We start from the raw sequence: 11,125 nt of genomic DNA, 5'->3' as shown, positions 1-11,125 counted from the left end.
TTTTGCACCCAAGATTGTCTTCCAATAAACAACTGTTTTCCTGGTTTTCCTGGTTTTGATTTTGTTTGGTCAAAATGAGTTTTATGCCTTTTACATTTTTAGTTGCACATCAAATTGTTCGTCTTGTGCGGAACGTTTTTATAAGATGCTAACATGTAACTTGACTTCCTATGCCAACAATTGTATTTTCAGCTGATAAATTCACAAATGTGAGAGTACTTTATTTCTCTTTCTCTCAGCTACCATTCTTGGCTACTTTGTTTTTAACCGCCCTATCCATTTGCATGGCTTTGGTCAAAATGTTTCTCATACTGTGAGATTTGCCCTTTAAGTCACCTCCAAAAATAGACCATCTCAAAAGAGATTTAGCCCTCAGCTCCCAGCTGCATGGCATCTGGTGCAACTGTGTACACCACTACCAACTGGCTTCTGAATTGTTTAATCACATACAGTATCCCTTATAAAAGTAGTACAGCGAAATATTACACAACATCATGTGAGGCAGCCAGGTGGCCCGACATTAAAGAGACTGTCCTATAAATGGAAAGTTATGGATTCTATTCTGTAGCAGCCGTGTGTGACCTGTGCAAAAGTGTCCTTGAACCAGATACTACTCACTCTCCCTAAGCTGCTCTGAGTGAAGCATCAGCTAACAGCTTAAGATGTAAATGAAACAGGAGGAGCCTGCTGGGAGCACAAGGACCTATTCTAGCGGAGAGATGGAGAGGGTGGTGTGGCTCTGGAGGACAAAGCCTGCATGCTAACACAACACTGAATGCTGATCAGACTCTTTAACGTCAGGCCCGCTCATCTCCTCCTAGCATGACACAGGATTACTATATGTTGGTTTAAATCCTGCTAAAGTTCAGTCAACAGCTACTGCAAATAACACCAAGGACAGTCTGAACACATGAACTGAGAACTGAGACTTATGTTACTCAGGTATAGTATGTCATAAAAATGTCATATCAAAAGTCATAAAAAAATCACAAAATCCTAGTATAGTATGTCATGATTAAATCTTATACTATAGAATGTTTAAAAAAACTAATATAAAAAGTAATAGTGTAGTATGTCAGAAAGTCATAAAAGTATAAAAATGTATATCATGAAAATGTCCAGTTCATTTTCATGATTAATACATTACCTGAGAAGATGATTGTTTGATTGATTGATTGATTAATTGATTCAGGTATAATTGTGAAGATGTTAATATGGAAAAAAGAATAACTTAAAAAAATAATGTACAATTCTAGTCAATTAAAATTATTGCAAGGAGGTTAGGGTTGCCAGGTAATATCATTATTTTTTAGAGAAATTGTAACTAACATAATCTGTTATAGTTCGGTAGTATAGTTGTCCATACTGACAGTATTGTCCTAACCAGCAGAGTTCTGTATGTCTCTGTGTGATCAGATAATAGAATTTGGGTAAATCACAGAGCAAAGAATCAGTATTATCAAAAATGATCACGTCATTATGCCACTGTGTTTGGTTACCTGACTGCAGGTCAGTGTCCCTGCAGCAGACCTGTCCCCTCTGCCTACTCTGTGCTTGTAAATGTCTCTGGATGAAGAGTTGCTAATTCTCGGATTAAAATGGTAACATAAAGATTGTTATTATTGGACAAAAACATAATAATTGCAGTTGGACTACAAGACATGATATCAAAATATAAATGTAGAATTTGGTTTAAAAATGAGATGCCTGCCCTTTGAAAAAGGTAAATGATTGACACTTTTTTTTCAGTAGAAAATTATGTCTTTGGGTTACAAAATGAGAATAATTGTTCCTAGTGGATCCTCTGTATGTGGAGGAATTGATGAATCATAGAGGTAACTGTATCAATGTATTTGTGCCAGTGCAGCTGTCAGCTCAACCATTTCAGTGCCTAATGCTACCCTCTTGTGGTTTTACTGTGGTCACAAATGGATTACGTACACTCAGTGGAACTCATAACAATGTCATAGTATATTATGTCATTGAAAGTGCCATAAAAAAGGCATAAAATATTAAAAAGTCATAGTATAGTATTTCATAAAAAGTCATAGTAAAGTATGTCGTGAAAAATCTGAAAAAGTTATAGTATATAATGCCATAAAAAGTCATAGTATAGTATGTCATAAAAAGTCATAGTAAAGTATGTCATGAAAAATCTGAAAAAGTCATAATGCCATAAAAAATCATAGTATATTATGTCATAAAAAGGTCATAAAAAGTCAAAGTGTAGTTTGTTATAAAAAACGTCGTAGGATAATATTTCATGAAAAGTCATAGTATAGTATGTTATAAAATGCCTTTTTATGACTTTTTTCGACATACTACAGTATGACTTTTTTCGAATTTTTAGACATACTATGACTTTTTTCAACTTATTATACTATGACTTTTATGACCTTTTTTGACATGCTATACTGTGACTTTTTTGAATTTTTCGATATTCTATACCATGCCTTTTTTCGACATACTTTTAGGTCCTGAGCATGTGTATACTAACAGACATACTATACTATGACTTTTTTCGACATGCTATACAGTGACTTTTTATCACTTTCTTTTGATACAATGAATACGTGACTTTTTTCGACATACTATACTATGACTTTTTTATCACTTTTTTCGACATACTATGCTATGACTTTTTATCACTTTCTTTTGATACAATGAATACGTGACTTTTTTCGACATAATATACTATGACTTTTTATGACTTTTTTATGACTTTTCCTTTTTTCGACATACTATGCTGACTTTTTATGACTTTTTTCAACATACTATATTATGACTTTGTACCACTTTTTTTCGTCATACTAGACGATGAATTTTTTTGACATAATATACTATGACTTTTTATGACTTTTTTATGACTTTTTTCAACATACTATACTATGACTGTTTCGACATGCTATACTGTGACTTTTTTTGACATACCATACCATTCCCTTTTCATGACATTTTTCGACATACTATACTGACTTTTTTTTTACAGAATTTTCCAACATACTATACTATGACTTTTTTAGGACTTTTTCCGACTATGACTTTTTGACATACTATGCTATGACTTTTTTCGACATACTATACTATGACTTTTTGATGACTTTTTTCGACATAATATGCTATGACTTTTTTCAGATTTTTTTCAACATACTATACTATGACTTTTTAGACATACTATACTATGACTTTTTGACATCACTAATAGGTACTGAACTTTTTATGACTTTTTGATTACTTTTTTCGAAAAAAAATGTATGTCATAAAAATGTCATAAAAAGTCATAGTATAGTATGTCATTAAAATATCATAAGGCATATGGTATGTCATAAAAAAATCATGGGATTTTATGTCATTAAAATCTTAAAAATGTCAAGTTAAGGCATTATTGGCGTAAAGCGGCCGAAATGGGTTTCCTCAGGAGGGTGGCTGGCGTCTCCCTTAGAGATAGGGTGAGAAGCTCAGTCATCCGTGAGGAGCTCGGAGTAGAGCCGCTGCTCCTTTGCGTCGAAAGGAGCCAGTTGAGGTGGTTCGGGCATCTGGTAAGGATGCCCCCTGGGCGCCTCCCTAGGGAGGTGTTCCAGGCACGTCCAGCTGGGAGGAGGCCTCGGGGGAGAACCAGGACTAGGTGGAGGGATTATATCTCCAACCTGGCCTGGGAACGCCTCGGGATCCCCCAGTCGGAGCTGGTTAATGTTGCTCGGGAAAGGGAAGTTTGGGGTCCCCTGCTGGAGCTGCTCCCCCCGTGACCCGACACCGGAGAAGCGGATGAAGATGGATGGATGGATGGCATTATTGGCGCTAAACTATTTGATTAACTTGTAATACTTTTAAAGACCCTGTTGACACCCTGGACCAGATAATAATAACTCCAGTGTAGAATAAAAAGTCAAGCACCATTTAAAAAACATTGTTTTATTGCATCAATGCTTAATCCTTTGACTTTTGTACAGATTTCTGTATTTACAATTTCATAATTATGCCTTTAATAAATAGTACAACTTAAAGTCTTTAACTAGCCTATATGTTTAAATATTACACATGCAAAGTATGTATAGTGTGTGCTTGTCTAATACATATGCTATGTTATTAGCTATCTACAAAGCTACATAACAAAATGTGTGGGATCCAATCACCATGCTACTGAAGAGACACTGCGTGATTCCCCTCCAAAAAAATCTCTTTAGACATGCAACCATTCTGCAGGGGCAGGTACAGTTTGATTACAGTAAAACTGTAACCACAGTAACTGTAACTCAAATCCCCAAAAAAACATACACAAATGGAAAATAAAATTTTAAAGAGAAAGTTCTTCTCAAAGAACAAATTAACAATAAAACACTACACACCCCTACATGCCAACCATGGTTAGCTGTGAATTTGGTGGGACATTTCCACCACTACTGCAAGAAATAAATAAAAATAAAATCTTTTAATCAGTGTCACTTTTTCAGATTAAAAAGAAATCAAAACCAGTGTGACCTACAAGGTTTCCCAAATGTAATATTGGTCATTTATCTGTGAATTAAATCTTCTACAAATTCAAGAGGACTTTTTCTGCCATAGGCAACTAATCTATTCCTATAAATACATTGTGTTCAAATAAGTAATGCTCTACCCACAGTGTTGGTAGATCAAAGTCAACCTATACATACATACATAGAAATCATCATATTTTAACATTTAAGATCAACAATTGCCAGACATTGTGAATATAATGCTAACAACACACACTGTAGTGGGACAACAACATGGACAATGCACACTCACTTGACCTCTAGATGGCACTCTCACACAAACATAAAGCGCTCCTTTTCATTTCACCAAAATGGATGACAGGTACAGTGCAAAAACAATAACAAGGACAAATTAAATCAGACATGACGGACACATTTCTGCCACAAAATGCCAGATTGATCTTGTATTTCCATGTAGGAACAGGAAAATGTGTTGTCTGGTCCACCTCTGCGGAATTCTATGGCTTTGGCAAGAGTGTTCAGAGGGAGCAGAAAGGGCCTTTGCCGCCTGCGTCTGACGTGTTTGTAATGATGCAGGTGCCTGTCTATCTGCTGATCTCCCTCCCTGCACCTCTGAACCCCAGTGAGCAGAGAGCACCGACAGTCATGCACATTCAGAGATACTGTACACCTTCAACAGACACTTGAGACACTTCAGACGTGGGTTACAGTATTTACAGAAGACACTGACTTGATCGCATGCACTTGATAACATGGGTGTTTGTGACCCCTGGCTGGGTTTACATGTTGAGATGAGAGTCAGTGCAGGAGTTCAGAGCCAACCTCCGCGAGAATTAACAAGTCAAGATGTGTCTTGAAATCCTTCAGTGCTGTGAGAAAATTTGCAAGGCCCCTAATTTTTTTACAGAATTTGTCTTGGTTCAAAATTCTTTATCTGTGGTCTTCGCGTTGTCTTCTATCACACAAATGGGAACAGTTTCATATTTTAAAAAATGAAAGAAAGTAAATAAAAAAGTATGCATGTCACTGATACACGGTTTTCTTTTTGCATTTTTGCGTAAGAAATCATTGCAGAATTTTGGTTGAAGGATGAATTAATTTCAATTTTTTAAGTGCTTACAGTAAGAGTCACACATTAATGGATTAAGAGTTGTTTTTGCAATAAAAAAAAAACAACATAAGAAATGAAATATTAATAAAAATAGAGGACATATCAAATGAGGTCTTAGTTTTGCACACCTTTTTATTTTAATGTTATATTTGAAATTTATGAAACTGATCAAAACTCTTACATTAAGAAATTAGTATAACTTAATATATAGTAAATAAAAATAAAACAGACAAAAGGCAAAATGTTTTAATGATTTGATTTTAGAGTTGTTTTTGAGCACAACAACTTTTGCAGGAAACTAAAGGGGATTCAACTTTTCACAGCACTAAGCTGTAAATCACTAACTATATTTGTTGGGATTTGAAGGACAAAACAAAATCCACCCTGAAGTACTTCAACACTGTTAAAAGATAATCCTGTGTTGGTGGTGATATGCCTTCGATCCCTAAGTCAATTGTTTTTATTTCCATGGACGACTGGCCACTGCAGATGATTTGGTATCACATACATTTTCAAATTAATATGAAAAATGTTTAAGTATCAGCTTAATTTAGTAATGGCACCAACATACATGCAGGTCTCTCAAATCTGTCAGGGAACCAGAATGCATCACATGCTGCATTTAGAGTAAAAGGTTCAATTCAAGTTTTGTTGACTGGAAAACTATTTTGCTCTTACAATTGTCTTCAAATGCAGCGGTTTCACACTTGCTCTCTGGGGGTTGTCCAAAGTCATTTTGGGAAACGTAGGAAATAACCAACTGAGGCAGAAACGATGCTGACTGAGAGAAAGTTGAATTCAATCACCTTGCAAAATAACTCCTGGAGTGCACTGAACACCACGAGAGATGATATATAAGTTTGATCATTGAAAGGGAGGATTTTTTTCCCTTTAATAGGACACAGAAATATTTTCTTTGCACCTTGAACAGTGTTCACCCAACAGTGTTGAGGAGAAAGAGGCAATCTAAAACCAAACTTCCAGAGCTTCTGTGTTTATTCATGAATATCAGGAGGGCAAAACAACACTTCTGGAGTTACCATTTAACATTTTTGTTCACTTGACTGCTTGGTGTGTGGGGCTGATGAACTGATGCCGACACTTCAGCCCACAGACGCAGTAGTTGAAAAGAGAAAGTCGGAGAGCTGGAGTATCATAGCACCCTGGGAGCTGCAGGAGCTGTGGCCTGACGCGTACAGATACTTGAGTGGCAGCGAGGACTTCTCTAATTCCCTTTCAGGGCCCAGACTGCAGCCTTGGTAGCTCATCAGATTCCTGGTGGGTGACACATCTGCAGTCACATCTGGCCTGCTTGGAAAAGCAAGTAGCTCTGATCTCCTGCACTCAATTTTTTTTTTATTGCATCAGGGAAACAGACACGACAGCGTATTATGTGTAATGTCAGCCCTTGAATGTCCCTGACGGAGTAAAGGGGGAGGAGTCCTGCAAGACTCCTCATGCTGGCTTCACAGTTTCATTGGATGTCAGGTGGTGAGGTGCCACTCGTTCAAAAAAAACTAAAAATCATTTTTAAAATGGACTTTGTCGATGGTTATTTTAAGTGTTATTCCTTGTAGTTCTTTTCCTATCAACAGGGAAATGACCACACCCACTGGCATGCACATGCAGGCTGGCTTGTTCCCCGCTCACAGTGGGCGCAGCTACTCCATGCCGTTCCTCAGCATCTGATTGGCCGCGATGAGCATGACGCTGATTATGAATGCCATGGCAAAAGCGCAGATGAGACTCTTCCTCACGCACGTCTGACGGTTCTTCTTTGAAGGGTGAACTGAAAGAGAAAAGAGGAGACAAACAAAAAAAGACGATTAAACATAAATAAGAAAAAGTTCCCCAAGTTTCAGATCAAGATGATAAAACTTCTGTTTCTGACATTTCTTTGAATTTTTCATTTTCTGCAGAAAGAATATAATGAAGACAAACAGAGGGGGCACTGACACCAAGCACATTTGGAGTGGTTTATTTATACTGTGTTCACTCCTTAAGTTCATTGGTGAACTGTTCTCCATCAGGGGAGAAGAGTGCCATTCAAACTTATATAACACAAAATGTGAGGTTCCTCTATCAACAGATACTGCTTTGTGGTTTGTTTGGAAAAGGAATGTAACTCATACTAAGTGCAGAAAATGTCTTCGAAAGGCAAGGGTTTGGGTATTAAGAGGATGATGTTGACATCTGACGGTTGGAAAGCCTAGCATAATCAAATAAACTGAGGACACACCTACAGAAGGTCTGGACTGCAGCTCAATTTGCAGCACAATTTTTATGTATTCCTTAATATATTAGTAAGATGTATTAATGGCAGAGAAAGTATAATTAAGCAGTGAGTGAAGATTATGTATGCTCATCACATCTAAAGTTAAGGGGCTGGGATAAGATATGACTCGATTCACTTCATTGCTAACCTGACTCCGCCAGATGGATCGCTTCGCATTTGCTCAGCATATCCATTTGGGAACTTTCCGTTGGAGAACTTTTGGGAAGGGGCGAAAATACTGGTTAGCTGATTGGATGAACCATCTGTCTATCACCACCTATAGTTGGTGATAGACGGGCCAAATCAACCAATCAGATCAACAAAGCCCCTGCTGCTGCAGGCAAAGCATAGCTCGTTAGCTCAGCAAGCAAGCAACATGTCGGTAAAGGATATTTGCCGTTTGTGTAACGAGAATTTAGGAATAAAAGGTGCCATTTCAGGTTCCCGGTCCATATTCCAAAAGAAGGATCCAAGAGAAAAAAGCATTAGCGAGCAGCTAACAGAATTAGGGCTACCGCTGTCTGAAAATACTGGTTAGCTAATTGGATAAACCATCTGTCTATCACCACCTAAACCCGCCTCAAAACCAACACTGATTGGCCCGGTCGTTTGGCGAATGGCTCCAAATTTTCTCTACCTCAAGATGCCAGACTGATCTGCGAGTGGAAAACTGGAGCTCGCGAGATCAGGACGGTCTCACGAGGCTACTTCATTGCAGGCCAAATCTTTAAACCTGACAAGACAACGAGCTGCCAAACCTTAGCACAGTAAACATGTTATTTGTGTGTTCAGGTCACTTTGGCTTGGTGACTTTCTTATTGAGCCATGCACCACAAAAATATACTGCTACTACTATAAGACCATTTTCCATTATGGGTAGGTGGACCAAAGGAAATAACCTTGAGGTGTGATCACACATCAGTGTTGCCGGGCAGAATTAACAGCTCTGCTCTGGATCTGAATGAGCCGTGGGTAACTGGGCAGTGATCAGCAGAGAGGGACACTGAGGTGACAAGGTCACAATTCACAGGACCAGACAGATTTTACAGATCATCACTGTAGAATGTTGTGAGTGACCAATCAGAATTAAGTTTTTAAAAAGGCTGTGTAATAAGAAATAAATAACACATAATGGACAGCTAATTTAGATCTTGTAATCTGTTAGATTGAAAAGAAACATAAAGTTAATTTTAACTGTTATCAGGGGTACTACTCAGCCTGTAAAAATAAGTGTATAATATCTTCTGTGTCTCTAGAGGGATTTTTCTATACAGTCTGAAAAGTCTAAAAATAACCCTGATGATGTCATCTCTGCTCGGACACTAGTTTTAAAAATGTTAACAGAATGCAAAGGATACAAACTGAAGGTGTGAGGTTTGAAAGAAATGGGAATGTAAAGGTAGGCAGGTAAAATCTAATTAAGGAGGCTATTCAGTTGCATTATGGGAAGTGTAGGATCAATCGTGTTTGGAGCTTGGCTCATATTAAGGACTAAAAATCAGGATATCGTGGGCTCTGTTGCTACGATTTTGACAATTGTTTTTTTAATCTGCCTCTTATGAGTCCCCTGACTTTATACCCCTGTACCCCTTTAATTTTATGTCCATAAAAAAAAGTTGTTTATACGGTACATGCAGCTAAAACGCAAACTTCCTTGATATGAATCCTATCTTCATGAAGGTTTTAAAGTTCTGTTTTTGTTTAAACTGTTTTTGGTGACTCACTGTTATGGTCATTTTGGAGAGTCTGTCTCTCTGTCTGTGATGCTGTAAAATAGTTTGTATATCAAACTTAGAGGTGTTTTTAATGTTGTGTTCAATCCATTTATTAAGTATATCAATGAGGTTAGACCAAATATTAGTGTCACTGTGTGAAAAAGGACGTTTATGGACGAAATATATGGGAGTGCAAGTAAATGCACCATGTTGAACTGAATGACATTATATAGAAATCCAAGCTGACACACAGTCACACAACAGCAGTAACTCAGCAGCTCTTCCTCCCTGCAGCGGATTGTCAGACTGAGAGTTGCTGAAATGATTTTACCGGGCCGCGGTAATGAGGGGAGCTGGGCCAATGACCCACAGCCACATGGCTCACACGTTCACTTGTTCTATTTTTGACTTTGAATTCAAGCATTGAAACCATCAAAAATGCCTCTTAAATGCTGTTCCAAATAAAATGCAATGTGGAAAGTAGGACAAAAATTACTACATCTTTCTTGGCTCAGGCGTTGCCATTAGTTGGCAATCTCCAGTTAAAAAAAATACTATTCCAGACTCTCACATCGTATTAAACATGAGGTGACATGATTTTTAGCCAAATGGATTATCTAAGAATGAAAGTTTGGCCAATAAGCAAGGTTATGTAACTAAAAACTAGATGATGCTCTTATCTTAAACCTGAAATTAACCAGGGTGGTTTTGCTAAGAACAAAAAATGTCTTTCAGGCTCACACTCGCATACAGTTACTCATATTCACACAATGAAGCCGTCTAGTACAACCACAGTCTCATCTATTGGCCATTGACACCACAGTTTGTGTAATAGGTAGGTCTGTCCGTGTGTCTGTGTGTCTGTCTGTTCTGTCTGTCTGTCTTCCTTTCTTTCTTTCTCTAGCCACCTTTCTAATTTTGAGGCCACTGCTGCTGTGACACATCTACCCATTTACAGAGCCATTGGATCTGTTATTGAGTCCGGAAAATTATATATTTTTTACAAGCCTAACCATCCGGGATGAGATTATATAACTGATTTATAATTCAAACCGTTTCAATAATGTACTAGAATTTGGTGTCATTTCCTTGACACAAGTGCAGCTAATTTTAATTTAAAGTATCTATCTGTAGTTGTATTTGTCAGGGTGAGTTGAACAGGGTGTCAATAGAAAGAGCATGTGTTCAGCTTCTAGCTGGACTGTGAAGATGGGAGGAGAGTTGTGTTCTAGACATTAGTTCTCGGTCCAGTCGCCTGAAACTGCTGTCAGCCTCATAAAACACCTTCTCAGCCGCCCATAGTAACTACACTGCTGCCAAATATCCACAAAGGATTTTCCTCAGATGACCACTGTGGTCATTAAGGTAATGAGGTGTACGCTGGTTTCCAGGCGGAGACTTATGGCTGTCTACATTCACTTGCGCTTCAAAATCAGTTGACCTATAGGTGAAATAATGATAGTAATGATTAGTAAACGATGTAAAAAGTGCACAGGTTACAGTATTGCTATGTTGTAAAAGGATATTTAGTTTATTTTTTAAAGTCAAA

At 37.7% G+C, this 11,125-nt stretch overlaps 1 protein-coding gene across 2 annotated transcripts in view; it reads right to left on the bottom strand.

Moving 5' to 3' along the window:
• Nucleotides 1-6,355: 6,355 nt before the first annotated feature.
• Nucleotides 6,356-11,125, bottom strand: part of caln1 (calneuron 1) — a 70,020-nt gene continuing 65,250 nt past the window's right edge. For both annotated transcript variants that reach the window (XM_028573681.1, XM_028573680.1), the window contains exon 6: nt 6,356-7,375. In XM_028573681.1, the coding sequence (XP_028429482.1) occupies nt 7,248-7,375 (128 nt within the window). In that variant the 3' untranslated portion in view covers nt 6,356-7,247. The remainder of the gene's footprint in view (nt 7,376-11,125) is intronic.

The sequence above is a fragment of the Perca flavescens genome, chromosome 3 (genome assembly GCF_004354835.1).
Source record: "Perca flavescens isolate YP-PL-M2 chromosome 3, PFLA_1.0, whole genome shotgun sequence".
NCBI lineage: Eukaryota > Metazoa > Chordata > Actinopteri > Perciformes > Percidae > Perca > Perca flavescens.
The sequence above is the reverse complement of the archived record's forward strand: the minus strand, read 5'-3'. Positions and strand labels throughout refer to the sequence as shown.